Raw genomic sequence first — 15,027 nt, 5'->3', positions numbered from 1 at the left:
AATAGACTTGGACTTAGAAATTTTTTTTAGGTTGAAAATTACAGCTTATATGTTAAAAATCTATTTAGACAAAGACATGGTCAATGTAACTTCATTTTCAAAACATTACTCTGCTGTACTCCATGAACCATTTATTCTGTTTGTTCTTTAATATTTGTTGGCCATACATAACAGCTTAGTTAAGCCGGCAATACCAAATCTAAATTTAAGAAGTAGGCATCATAGTGTTAGTGGACACCAAACTTTATGGCACACTCCGGATGCCTTCATAAAGAATACTCCCTAGCACTATACATATGTTTATTAAGTTCTAAAGATCCTGAGGTCAGAGAAGCTATAATTGAGTTATATGATTAAATTTCTAATTATAAGTAAGTTTGGGCTGTTATCCAAAATTTAATTATCACTTAAAAATAAAATTTTTCCAAATGATTTTTATTTATTTATTTATTTATTCATTCATTCATTTAAGATTTTATTTATTTGAGAGAGAAAGCATGTGCGTGGCGTGCATGTGTGGGCAGGGGAAGGGACAGAGGGACAAGCAGACTCCCCACTGAGTACAGAGCCCAACATGGGGCTCAATCCCAGGATCCAGAGATTATTTCCTGAGCTGAAGTCAGACACCTAACTGACTGAGCCATCCAGGCACCCGCTGCCCCCCCCAAATGATTTTTAAATGCTTATCAAAGTAATCCATGAAAAAAAAAAGGTTTCATGTGTTACACTTCTAACAGACATTAGAAGTATTACTAAACTTATAATGAAATACAGAAATATCTATCCCTACCCTCCTTCCAACACACACACGTACAAATTCCTCATCTTTAAGCATTTCTACAAGCCTGCTTTATCTTTTTCTTCTGGGCTTTCTTTCCATATTTCTAAATCTGTCCTTACTCTTCATTTTTATACATTATTTTGACTTCTTATTTGTAAGCTGCTGATTTGGCCCACTTATATCCCCTTCCTCACTTTCTCACCTCCACTTTCCCTTTTTACTATCCTTCAGTATATTGGCTCTAGAGACATTGGTTATATTAAGAGTCAGAATATGAGTTAATATAACCATGTAAATATGGACTGCAAGCTTAGTTAACACTATTATGCTATTATGATGGCATTTCTTTTCTGGCACTTACTTGCCCTTTGAGTTAGTAATAAACCCATTTTTTTCCTTTCACTTACGTTTGTGTAAATCTGTCATAAATTCTTGAAATCTCTACCAGAAGGTTTAAAATCTTCTATATTCTACTTAATCCTTGAGTCCACCCTTGCCACAGCTGTCCTGAGGGCCTCAGACCTCCTGCTAGTCTGACTGGGCTCAAAGCCATGTAGATCTACTCCAGAAGCTCATGCTGATACTTATTTCCCCTTCTCTCACATGCTGGATTCCCTGTTTCCTGCACCCTGCATTTGTTTCTGTCCTGGTTGGCTTCTATTTCAGAAGAGTGTTTCTCTCCTACCTTCTATTTGACTGGAGCCTAGAGCAAATTTCAGGGCAAAGTACATGTATCGTTTCTGAGACTTAATTGATCTTTTGGCTAGTTATAAAATTCTAGTTTTAAAAAACTTTACTCAGAATATTAAAATCGCCACTCCCAAATCATTCAGCTTTGAGAAGTCTGTTGTGCTTCTGATTCCTATGTGAGCAGTTTTCTTTCTTTCCTTTTTCTTTTCCGTGTTTTAGTATTCTATCTTTATTCCACTGTCCTGAAATGTTTCAATACCATGCCTTGGTTTGGCACTTTTTTCCTTTTCTGGCTGGACGTGATGAGCAATTATCATCTAAAAATTCTATCTAAATAATTCAGTGAGTTATCCTCTCCCATCTTTTTTATTCGGTTTACATGTGAAACATGTATTTGTTAATTTGATGCGAAACCGTCCAGGTCTTTCTTTTCTTTCATTCTTCCTTACTTACAATATTCTGTTCTTGTTTCATGGATAATTTAAATTCTCTTGCATCTTATGATTTTAATTACCCCTTTTTTCAAATAAAATTTTCTTGTGATGCATCCTGCTTTTATTTCTTCTGACTTCCTCTCTACCCCCATCCCTACATTGTTCTTTTACACTGGAGGCTTTCTTCAAATGACAAATGATCTATTGTTGTTCAGTCATATTTAATTGCTGTTCTCTAGAAGGACTATTGGAATCTCTGTGTCAATTGATGGTTTTCATGGTAGGGTAATCAAATTGGGAAACCCCAGAGGATGAGGCTGGTGATGTTGTTTTCAGTTATTAGAGGAGAGATTATTAGTGGTGGCCTGAGTGTAGTTTAGATACTAAGGGACAAAGCTATGAGAGAAGATATCTTAGGACCAAAACTTAGGAAATATAATCTGTGGCCTTCATGTAAGAATTCCAAATATGAGGTGTCATTAAAATCAAGATTATCATTAAGAGCATTATCTTTTAAATAATAATAACTTTCATACTTTAGAACAGCAAAATATTTCTTATTCATTCCCTTGTTTAACAAACATCTATTGAGCACCTCCTACGTGCCTAAAGTGGTAAGATGAGTCGACATGTGCCTGCTCCCAGGGGACCTTTTGCATCATGGTATCAGCAATAACGTGAAACTTTGCCTCTAAAATATGGTGAGAGAAGCAATTTTTCCCCTCTGAAAACATTTACCTGTGTTTGTTTTTGCTTCACAGGATGGTTTCTCTCAGACAAAGAAAATTCTTGGCAAGAAAAGAAATTAATGTGCCAGGATTTATTTAATCACATTCAGACAGACTGATCATTATCATCCAGTCTGTTTTGGAAGGGCACAATAATTCACATTCAGTGGCTATCATAACCTCATCCCCTCATGCATGCTTAGTTAAATAAAAATAGACATACTAAGGCTAGCCATCTGACTTCCCAGTTTAGCAGACACTATAGGGTGGCAAGTACTTCTGGGTCAGCTGAAGTAAAGATAAGATTTATAAGCAGTAGTCAGTTCTACTCTCCTTTTATTGCATAGCTTTTGTCTTATAGGACTTAAAGGACTCTACCTATGTAATTACTGCTGCAATACCACTTTCATAATGTCAAACAAAGTTTATTTTAAAAATTGTTAAGATCATCCTAGTAATAGCTGTCAGGATACAGCCATTGCCAATTTTGCAGTCATATTCAATGACTGACTGCAGTTGAAAGAGAAATTTGTTCACTGGGGATTTAATTTCCTTCATTGTAGCATATAAATAAGAAACAAGAGATATTATGCAACCACATTTCAGACTTATCGTATTTTGTATTAAAGTGAACATTTTGTTTTCCGAACATTATTGACATAACTATAGTGAGACTTGGCATTTGATTTTATTACAACCATACACAGAGTCAGATTTTCCAGAATGCCAATTTGAAACTAAATTGACCTGACTACTTGAAAGCTGTACTTTACATAGTACCACACTGCCAAACAACACTACTGTCTCAAGAGAGATTAACCTTGTAAGCAAGTTATGCAGGTGATTCAAATCCAGTTAATCTCACATTTAAAAAAATGTTAATTGCATTGGCAAAGACATTGCCTCTGATCACTCTGAGGCTATATAATTAGGGATCAGGCCATTCAGAGGGACTCTAATCTAATTGATAAGCAGTCAGAAAACAGCCCTTGGGATTTCTCCCCTCTGTTTTTCAATATGTGATCAGACATAAGGTGATAACATGGAAAAATCAGTGACCTTATTTTACATGCCTCAAAATTAAGTTTGCTCATTATTTAGTAGTTCAGGATGTTTTCATATATGTTTATTTTAATTGTACAAATCGTCATGGGATACAAACTTCATGGGCGTTAATGGATATTGAATGTGATTACTTATCAATTTACTTTCTAATCCTTATAACTTTATATTTCTTTGCAGATGATTTTGACACAAAACAGTAATCCCCAAGATATTTCCTTGTAGCTTTTGTAATTTGTGTCTGAAAGAGACATGGCTTTGTGTTTAGCTTATGATAATAGTAACCACTGTAGAGGCAAAGCCTTCAAAAATACATTTTCTACCTGGACAACTTCTTTAGTCTTTAATATTCATATTTCTGTTTCTAAGATTTTTCTGGAAATAAAGTCTAGTGAAGGATACTGGAAAATAATTCTTACAAAAAAATGTATTTCCATTTAAATAAATGTTAAGCAAATCTACAGTTTTTAACATACTGTTTTTTGAAGGCAGTTAAAATTGAGGTAGAAAGTGATTTTAGTATAATTAGCAGAAAACAATTGGAATAATGAATAATACAATTTAGAGATAATTACTAATGGGTGCTATGGAAATTCCCAGAATAATACTTTAAAAGTCGTGACCAAACTCTAATGTATTAGTAAATGTCAATGTCATTTTTTTTGGAAGGTATAACCAAAGATCCTCAAGTATAAAACCCATCTTCATGTGCTCTATATATGCAAATGAATTTATCTGGCTTATTCTTTGCATTGTTTTTTCTTTTTTTCTTTCTTATCAATTGAATTACATTTTCCATCATGAGCCAATGTTAGGCTCCCAATAATTCTATGCCACATGCTCTACTGCAGTTATCTAGTTGCTAGGCAACTAGACTCTGCTTGAGGGCAGAAGGGAATAGAGAAAGTTCATTGCAAAGTTGTCCACCCATGCTGAGTTCATCAGAACCCGGCAGCAGGGGATCCTATGTCTTCCTTCTAAAATTATAAATCAGGTGCTTCCACCTGTTTCCATAAAAAACAGGGAGTCTTAGAACACATGTGATATCCAGAAAACCCTCAAGGATAGTGTCCCCAGGATGAAGAGACAGCTTTTAGCAACTTTAGTTTTGTAACAAGTTTAATGTCGAGTTTGCCCGAGGATTAATTACATTCATATGTTGTAATTTTGTGACAGGTAGCATGTTAAAGGAAGCATACACCAACTTTGCCTGAAAGTACTCATGTGTGTTTTAATGGAATTACTCTCACATACTGTTATACAATTTACTTTATAGTTAGCATCATGTCATGAAAGTTTTCCATGTTAGATAAATCATAGACAGATAGATAGATACAACATAACTTTAACATTCTAATGACTTACTCATTTTGCAATGTTTGAATTTGCCACAATTTTTCCTAAACACACCCATTTTCTGATACTACCAGTGTTGCTACAAAGATCCTATGTTGTTCTTTTTTTTTTTGCTGCAATTATTGAAATTATTATTCTGTTCCCCAATACTCACACTCTTTTCTTATTGATTATTAATGTTGGCATGTCCATCTTGTTTCTGATTTTACTTTTCTTTTCTTTTTTTTTTTAAATTTATTTATGATAGTCATACAGAGAGAGAGAGAGAGGCAGAGACATAGGCAGAGGGAGAAGCAGGCTCCATGCACCGGGAGCCTGACGTGGGATTCGATCCCGGGTCTCCAGGATCGCGCCCTGGGCCAAAGGCAGGCGCCAAACCGCTGCGCCACCCAGGGATCCCTTGTTTCTGATTTTAATAGGCATAATTTTAGGATAGTACTTTGAAAAAAGAAGCTTTGCATTTAATTTCTGATAAAATATCTTCCCCATGCTTAAGAGGTTTCTTTTGATTCCTTTTTATTCCTTCTTTTTAAATCTAAGAGCTTTTTCTATATCTACACATAGGATCATATTTTTTTCTTTTTCCCTCCTATTATGTAAATAGCCTCCTTCATCTTCTTAATTAAGAATGCTTTTAACTTCAAGTAACAGAAACCTGACCAACAATGGCATAAGCATAAGGTATTCACTTTTCTCATATCTACAATTTTTGTGATGAAAGGATCTACACACACACACACACACACACGCACACACCATATCCATACTTTACCTGCCAATCTTCCAATTTGCTAAATAGAAACTTGAGGATCTTTCTAGACTTTTCTTCTTCAATACCCACATCTGATTGATCACTCAGTTCTGATATCTCTTCATTCTGTCCCCTTTACCATATCCAGAGAACCACTGTATCAGTCGAAGCTGAAATAATTTCTTACAAGAAACATTTGACGTAATTCACTGCTTCACATTTCTCTCTAGCTCATCTTTCACAGATCCGCCAACACAGTCTTTTTCACGTTATTAAAAATGTTGGTTCTTTACTTAAAATCCTCCAGCAGCTCTCTTTCACTTTCAGGGCAAAGCTCATATTCCTTGAGTTGGCCTGTAAGGCCCTACACATCTTGCCAATCACAGCTTCACCTCCCACTCCTTTTCTGATGAAACCAAGCAGCTGTTCACCAGCCACCAAGCTCAAAGCCTGGCATAGGAAAAGCTGTTTTAACATGTGCTAAATGAATGGATGGATGAGAAAATGACTTCTCTACACTAGGTTGTACATGATTTGAAAGGTTGTACTTGAGATTGACATGACTTCCCAATCTCAAGCCATAGTAACAGTGGCTTAGCTCTCTTTTAACATTGGGTTAGAGGCAAAGCCTTCAGATGAATTGGATGAATATCCCCAAGTGATTGCAAAGAAAAAGTTAATCCTACTTTCTGTGCTAATGATTCATTTTTGCTATTAACATTCTGAGCACTCATACGGAGATATTTACTGAACCTGTTACCCATTTGCTGACAGAAACAATAGCTCAATAACAACTAGCCAGTGCTAAAGTAGTTGTTTGGAGCACATAGTGTCCAGAGTTCAAAAGTATAATACAGATCAGGGCACCTGGGTGGCTCAGTCGGTTGAGCAACCGACTCTTGATTTTTGTCTCAGGCCATGATTTTGGGGTTGTGGGATTGAGTCCTATGTTAGGCTCTGTGCCCAGTGTGGAGTCTGCCTGTCCTTCTCTTTCTGCTGCTCCCCTACTCATGCTCTCTTCTCTCTCACTCTCTCAAATAAATAAATAAAATCTTTTAAAAAGAGGGTAATACTAAATCATTCCATCCAACTTGCAGATTTGTTCTGTTGTCTTTGGGGAAAGGGGGCATTTAGCTGCTAATTGATTCTGACTCCCTAAAATCTTTAAGAGCAACCTTTTTTTTTCCTTCCAAGTTTCTTTGTATTATTTCTAAATTCTGCATTAAAAAGCTCTCTATGAAAAGCTCTATTTGCCTGTTTTACGGCTTGGGGTTTTGAGGTCTCAGAGTACAGTTAAGTAAGTTATGCAGGTTGCTATTTTAGAGAAATTTTTGATCCCTACTGTCAATTTCACCATGGAGAGATGGAGTTGTCTTCCTTCTGAATGCCAATGATTGTTGACTTCACTGCAATACAGTATGTGTCTTGCAACTTACACATTTACTTTATAAATATAGATCTTTATTTAAAAATAAAATTATATACTTCAACCCTATACTTTTAATATATGTTATTTAAAGTGGTTTATTTTCTTTAACGTTTTCTTGCTAAATATGTTTCGGTTTTGTGCTATTTATTTGATATTTTTAAACTGGGTTTGAAACTAAAGTCTTAAGTGACTAAATATGGCCATATGGCCAGATAAATTGTGTCAATTCTCAATGGATTTCATCTTTCTTTTCCTTGACTTCTTTTTCTACCTCAGTAAGTAGCACTATTAGACTGCCTATGATTTGGAGACATGTGCTAATAAAAACTTAAATGGTAATGTTTCCTGTATCAGACCATTATCAAAAAGGGAAGAAATTAGACAAGAATTTGAAGTGCTTAGAGATTTGTGAAACAACTGTTTGTTTTATATTTCTCTTAGATGATAAGATTTTTATGGACAGGGATTTATTTTTTTCTAGCTTGATGTAAAGGAGTGCTAAAATGCAGATTACGGATAATAGGTGCAAAGTAACAACAAAAAACCAAGGACAGGAAAACTAAAACACAATATTAGAGAAATAAAGAAACATTAAAAGTTAGGTAAAGAAAAAAATCTGGAACATTGAGAAGATAAGTGTCAGTGGCCTTGAAAAATTATGTATGACAGTAAATACAATTATTAATAATAACGGTGATTTTTATTTAAGAAAAAATCAACAGCTTTTATATTTAAGAAAAAATAAATCAGGTAGAGAGTTTTCCATACATGAAGTAAAAAACATTCATGGAAGTATTGAGTCCTGGTGAAATGAACCTATGTGGGAAAACTTAGATAACACTTATGTGTGAGAGCATGATTTTTATGTTTGTTTGTTTTCTCTAGCACTTTTTTTTTTAATTTTTATTTTAATTCCATTTAATGCTAGAATTCTTGATGGAGAATCAATATATTTCATTTTCTATATTTTCCAACAATTTCAAGTTTCCCACTCAGCCATTGTGATAGATTAATCATTTTTATCTCTTTCCTTGTTTCTGTGGAATCCAGTGTTAACATTTTTATGATAAGGTTTACATGATTTAGCTTAGGAATTCATTGAAAAATCAAGTTAATATTTTCCAAAGGATTGTATGGTGTTATATACAAACCATAGCTACTTCTGTAATCCAAAATATTTTATTTTATTCAATTACATTGGATTCATAAAGTCTTATCAAGACATAGTTGAGATAGAGTTATGTTTTATCTGTAACGTATTCAAAACACATAACATGTTTTAATAATACATGTTTTAATAACATGTTTTAATAATAAATGAAACATTCATTTCATTTTACCATTTTTGCTTTTTTTTTTTTTTTTTTTCCTAAGAACGACCCACATTTCTCAGGAGGCCAATTAACCAGGTGGTACTGGAAGAAGAAGCTGTAGAATTTCGTTGTCAGGTCCAAGGAGATCCTCAACCAACTGTGCGGTGGAAAAAGGATGATGCAGACCTGCCAAGAGGAAGGTAAGAACATCATATGGATGGAAAATTGTTAGATAATCATTGAACAATTGAGAGAAAAAAAAGACATCCTGATTATAACCACCAAACACTCTCATATCTCTGTGTATTATTTCTACACATATGATTTTTACATATGTAAACCACATATCTACTGTTTAATATTCTGAAGTCCTCCAGGCTTTTATTGTCACTCTTTGATTGAAGTTTCATATAAATGCCTGATCCTCCACTCCATTTACTACCCCCAAATATTAAAGTTTCCTGACGTGGCCCTTCCACCATTCTACTCCTATTGAACTCTTGACTACCTACTCTAATTACCTCCAACTACTGCTCCGCTGCCATGATACTTCCCCCACCCCCACACACTGGATACTGTCTGCCTTCCTTTGTTGTCCAGAGCATCACTAACCAAAGGCTGCTGAGTATAGCTTACTTTAAGGTCTAGAGTAAAGGAAAAGTTTTGTGCAACACAATACTGAAAAGAGAGCAAATACAATACTTAACATTACTCACCACATAAGGAGTTTGTCACTTAGGGACTGCCTGTCGCTTTCTCAATCTCCACTTCTTCATGGAGACTTTTCCTTCCATCTCATTTCTATTCTTCCAATCACCAAACCCCAAACCCAGTCATTCAGCTCTTTAGGGTTAGTCTAAAAATGCTTGTTATCCTTTTATAAAAATACATTTAACTTTTTTGTTGTCTAAATTTTTCCAAGACCTTACTCTTTATGACCAAAAGAAACATTTAAGGGATTCTATATAATGAGCAAGTCTAGCTTTAAGATTTGTTTTGTCTTTTGAAACTGTAGCCATCACACCTACTACAATCATCATCTGCATAAAATTTCACATTCTGTCCTTTCTATAATTTTTTTCTTAAAAAAAAAGAAATTAGGTTTCGTTCAACTGACTGAAATTAAACATACTTTCACAGACACCATTGCCTTTTATCTGCTCTCACCAGCCACCGCATATATTTTGCTGAATATATGCATTCATTTCAAAATCTGATTTATTTACCCTTAATTTTCTGATGCTATATTTTCTAAAGTTATATCATCAACGCATTGGCCTGAAATGGACCAAACGTTTTAAATAGCCAGTGAGAGGTTCCTTGCAATTTATTGGAATGAATCAAGTGAAACTTTTAATTTTATTAGTTTTTCAGCCAAAATAATAGGGAAAGTCACCTCTCTGTTTCCTTTGTCACTATGCCATCAGACATCTTTTTTTCTTTTTTAAAGATTTTATGTATTTATTCAGGAGAGACACAGAGAGAGAAGCAGAGACATAGGCAGAGGGAAATGCCATAGGCAGGTGGCAGAGTACCTGATGCGGGACTCGATTCCAGGACTCTTGGGATCACGACCTGAGTCAAAGGCAGACACTCAACCACTGAGCCACCCAGGCGTCCCTGGACATCTGCTTTTAAAGAAGTGTTGTAACAGGAATTTGTAAATGTTGAGGTTCCTCAAGTCTTCTCAGTGGAGAAGCAGGTGGAAAAGCAAGAAGAGTTTTGGAGCTGAGTAATTAGTGTCTATTGTCTATGGATAGTCAATAATTTTCCTCAAGTTTGAGAGCACCTAATGTGTAGTTTTAGAATGTTGATGTAAGATTTAAAGATGATGAATTATATGGTAAAATTTGGCCTAGTGTAGATGAAGATTAATTTTCAATTACTGGGAATAAATAGCCTTGTCCATTTTTTGAAAAAGATTTTACTTAATTATTTTAGAGAGATAACACATGTGCACCAGTTGTGGGAGGAGCAGAGGGAGAGGGAGAAGCAGACTCCCTGCTGAGCAGGAAGCCAGACGCTGGCTTCATCCCAGGACCCCGGGATCATAACCTGAGCCAAAGGCAGACACTTTACCAGCTTAACTGTCTAGGCACCCCAGCTTTGTCCATTTTTCAAAAAACAAACAAACTTCTATTTTGGAAAATTTTTGGATTTATAGAAAAGTTACAAAGATCGTACAGAGAATTCCTGTATACCTGATCCTCAGTTTTCCCTATTGTTAACATCTTACATTATGATGAAATATTTGTCACTCCTAATGAGCAAATGCTCATGCATAATGATTGAAGTTTATACATTATTTTGATTTCACCAAGTTTTCCATTAATGTCTTCCTTCTGCTCCAGGATCCAATCTAAGGTGTATATTTAGTTGGATATTATAGAATATTGCATTTACTTGTCATGTTTCCCCAGTTTTATCTAGTATGGCAGGTCCTCAATCTTCCATTGTTTTTATGACCTTGACAGTCTTAAAGGGTATTGGCCAGGTATCCTACAGATTGTTCCCCAAACTTGAATTTGTTTCATGCTTTCTCATAATTAGACTAGATTTGTGGAGTACTAGGAAGAAAGCCACAAAGAATGCTCTTTTTTCACATGGTATCAGGGGTTACATGATATCCATATAATATCCTTCATGACCCCGTCATCTTTATTCATTAAGCAAGATCCAGTTCATAAATATTTCAAAAATAGAAAGTTGTAAGACTGTGTTGCATTTTAATGGGTCTGTGTCTTTGAATTAAGATAAAATAAAACTTAATCAAGCCCAGTTTGATTTATTCCTGGATTTTTCTAGGCGTTAAATCATAAAACTTGACACTTTTCATTGTTACAGTATTCTTCAGTCTTACCCAATTCATTTATTTCAGAGCTCAAATAATAAAAATCAAAGAACAGTATTAATACTACCTGTTTAGAATGGATGATATAAGGACTCTAAAGACAAGGTGGAAATTTTGAGAAATCTTATTTTCACTAACTTTCCTTAAAACACTGTCCTAGGGTTCTGGCCTTTTTATTTTTCTGCTTATGACATGATACTGCTATAGCACTTTGTGTGACCAACTAAATATTTTAAAAGTATTAAGCACATGGAAATGCTGTGTGAGCTTTAGATTGTATGTTAGAAAGGCTTAAAGTAAGGCTCAGGGCCGTATAGAAATTGAGGTCAATATTTTTATCATGACGGAAGCCACATGCTTTTTCTTGAAATAATCTTTAAGTGGTATTTCAAAGAAGCTTATTCATTCTTAGATTTGTATACATTAGCATAAGCTTCACTTATGCATAATGAGGGGGAAATAGACCTCTTTACTTGGTGAGGAATAACAGTAATGACTTTTAACCAACCATAGCCTGAATCAACAACATTGATTCTATTACGTTATTTAAGTCTCAGACTAGGGAGATGGCCATTGTTCTTGTGTAAGCAATTGTGTGAAGTGGGGTGGAGGATGACATTTCTTTGGCTGAACATTTAATGCAGTTTGAATAAGGTTTGTGTAGTGGTTCATGCTTAACACATTTATAGTAAAGCTTTGCAGGGCAGCTGCATAGCCTGTAATTACTATGTAAGTAATAGGTGACTATTTTTCTTTTGGAGACAAGGAAAGCTTTTCAATTCAAGTTTAAATTTATGAAATGCTGTGATAGCTGTTTAAACCTTCCACACAGAATAAGATATCTGTGCCAAACTTTCAGTAACCAGAGATGAATTAAGGGCGTATTTTTTTCCTTTACTGTGAAAATATTTTTTAGTAGTACTTTTATACCTCCTTCTTTTTGATTTAGCCTTTAAATTTCTGACCTTTATCAGTAACTATCTTTAATAAAATGAAAATATACCCTTGGTGAGTTATATTAAAGACATTTTTTTTATTAGATGAGTGTTTTGGGGAGGTGGGAAAAGTAGCAATTCCTAAGGCCAGCAATAACCCTAATGCCCAGGGAAAAGTTGTTTATTTGGCTATTTTCCATAACAAAGAGACAAAATAAGAAGGAGACTTCACCTTATTACATGCTACTGTCAAAGTGTTAATTGCTTGCAGAGACTTCTGAAGATGCTACTATTTCACAATTGAAGGTTTTAGGAAGAAAAAAGAAGTCACTACTTTTTGCGACTGTGTCAAGTATCAATATCTTTTTTTTCAGAGAGTCTCAATAGATGTATGCTCAAATAAATGAACATCAACTCTGTATTGGGGACAAGAATTTTGCACACCAATAAGAAACTAAAGTGGTAGAGGGAATAAAATGAGATAACGGAAAAGAGAGGAAAGATTTATTGTTATAAACAATGACAATTTTTTAAAAACAGTTTTTTTTAAAGCATAATTTAAATTGAAGAGGATACAATTTCACAATCACCTACATTTATTAAGTGCCTACTATATTTATCATGCTCACTGATAGTCTGTTAAAAAAGTTATTTTAAGCAAGATAAATATACTGTTATTATTTTATATTTCATGTTAACCAGATTGGGTGATGTGGTGAAGTATTTATATACAGAATACATTAAAGAAAGGACTAAAGCAATCCTAGTTCCTTTCTTGGGTACATCTTTTTACTCAGGCAAACCTAGAACTTTTTGCTAATTAATACTCTTTTGATGACCAGGTGCCATCAGCACATCTTTCTACAAAGAGTTTTCATGTGATAAAAGTTGCCAGTATTTACAATACTAAGACGATATTTCATCTTATGCCATGTTCTGTATTACCATATGGATATTGTATATTTTTATAGCAAAATAAAAATACATATATATGTGTCCTGGAGCTCTATGAAAAATACCATGTGTTAAATGTGAAATAAACAGAACATAATAAATTTTCAACGAAACAAATAAAATTAAGTTATAATATACCAACACTACAATATTCTTTTCAATCTAATAATAGAAGAATAAAAACATCCCTTCTCAGAAATTAGTTAAGGAGTAGTGTGATTAATCTAACTGTACTTTCTTATCTGGGCTTGTCAGTACAGATTGTGTTTCAGTTAATTATTGGCAGTCTTTTGAAGAATTGTAAATAGGAGATTTAACATCCTTCATCATTCATATAATATAGTTAGCTCCATGATTTTTTTATTTCATTTTTATTTATTTTCTAAACAAACTCTAAAGTGACACTAACTTTCTTAATAAAGATCTAGAGAACAGAAAAGAATGTTCGTAATAGCTTGTCAGAGCAAAAAGGAAATAAAATATGCCATTTACATTCTTATATATGCCTGCAAATTCTAAATGCAGTTGATGGCTTGCGCATAGTGGATATAATTCATGAATATTTCATAAAAATAGAAAAAGGCCTAGAGAATAAGAGTTGCAAGATATATGGTGCAAAATTCTATCAATTTTCTTGAAGCCACTGACAAATTCCTTTTTCCAAAGTGCAAGCCTATTTTAAGAGATTTTTTTAGAGTTCCTCATTCCGTGAAATGTGAGATTCACATAAATACATGAATCCTTAAGAAAAGAAACTGAATAGAACCACTTATAATTCCCTTTTTTGTGGCATTTTTACACTAAGTGGCTCTTTTCACTTAGCCCTGGAAATGTCCTTATATTAATTGTTTCGAAGCTCCATTGTTTAGAGCATGTGCTACTGGGACGCAGAGATGCTGAACAGGTGTTCCACCACCCTGCTGAGCAGATAAGCCTTCTTCGAATACAGTGTGTGCTTCAAGGACATGGGGTAATTTGGGCTCCTGATAAATAACCATGCTGATTAGGTAGGCTGGTCAAGATTGGTCAATTAATTTTGTTTTTTAAAGAAGGAAAAGAACTGAGAGCAGGAGAAAAACAATGTATATAAAACATTACATGTGACATCTGAAAAGTGGATTGGTCCCTCATAGAAATATAAAGAAAAGTATAACTGAATATGATTTTTCAGCTATGCAGATGCCTCAGCCATTTCTGTCTGGAAAAAAAATTAGAACTACATGCTGATTATTGTGAGATCTTTTAATATAGCTACAAATAGTATGCAGAGGGCTTAGGCCATTGCCATAGATGTTAGACTTTAGGCTAGTTCTGACACTGTTCAATCGTTTACCTGTTTAGTCATACTCCCAGGTTCTGGAAATGGTTTTTGACAGATTTCTCTACCACTAAGTAGGTGCGTGACCTTGAAGAAGCTATTTAAACTCTTTGTGTTTTACATCCTGAAGAAATGGACCAGAAGTGCAGTAGGACTAATGACTAACCTACACTTTGATTCATGCGTACAGGGTGAATAATTATGCCATCCATTCTAACTCAAAGGGTTATTAAAATGATATAACTAATTCAAAGCACTGTAAATTCTCTACAATGGATAAACATAACAACTGCTCCAGTTTTATAAATTCAGCTGATTGGTGGCATTTATTAGTTAAATGCTAAACTACAAGGAAAATATAGTCAAGAAAAACATAGAGTATACAATTTCTATGGATACTCTTTCTTTTGCCAATTTCTATAGAA

The 15,027-nt window shown here is 34.4% G+C and overlaps 1 protein-coding gene across 17 annotated transcripts in view; it reads left to right on the top strand.

Moving 5' to 3' along the window:
- ROBO2 (roundabout guidance receptor 2) overlaps positions 1 to 15,027 on the top strand; it is a 1,638,467-nt gene that overhangs the window by 1,469,566 nt on the left and 153,874 nt on the right. For all 17 annotated transcript variants that reach the window (XM_038581205.1, XM_038581204.1, XM_038581210.1 and 14 more), the window contains one exon: positions 8,606 to 8,744. In XM_038581205.1, the coding sequence (XP_038437133.1) occupies positions 8,606 to 8,744 (139 nt within the window). The remainder of the gene's footprint in view (positions 1 to 8,605; positions 8,745 to 15,027) is intronic.

This window comes from Canis lupus, chromosome 31, assembly GCF_011100685.1.
Source record: "Canis lupus familiaris isolate Mischka breed German Shepherd chromosome 31, alternate assembly UU_Cfam_GSD_1.0, whole genome shotgun sequence".
NCBI classification, from domain to species: Eukaryota; Metazoa; Chordata; class Mammalia; order Carnivora; family Canidae; genus Canis; species Canis lupus.
The sequence above is the reverse complement of the archived record's forward strand: the minus strand, read 5'-3'. Positions and strand labels throughout refer to the sequence as shown.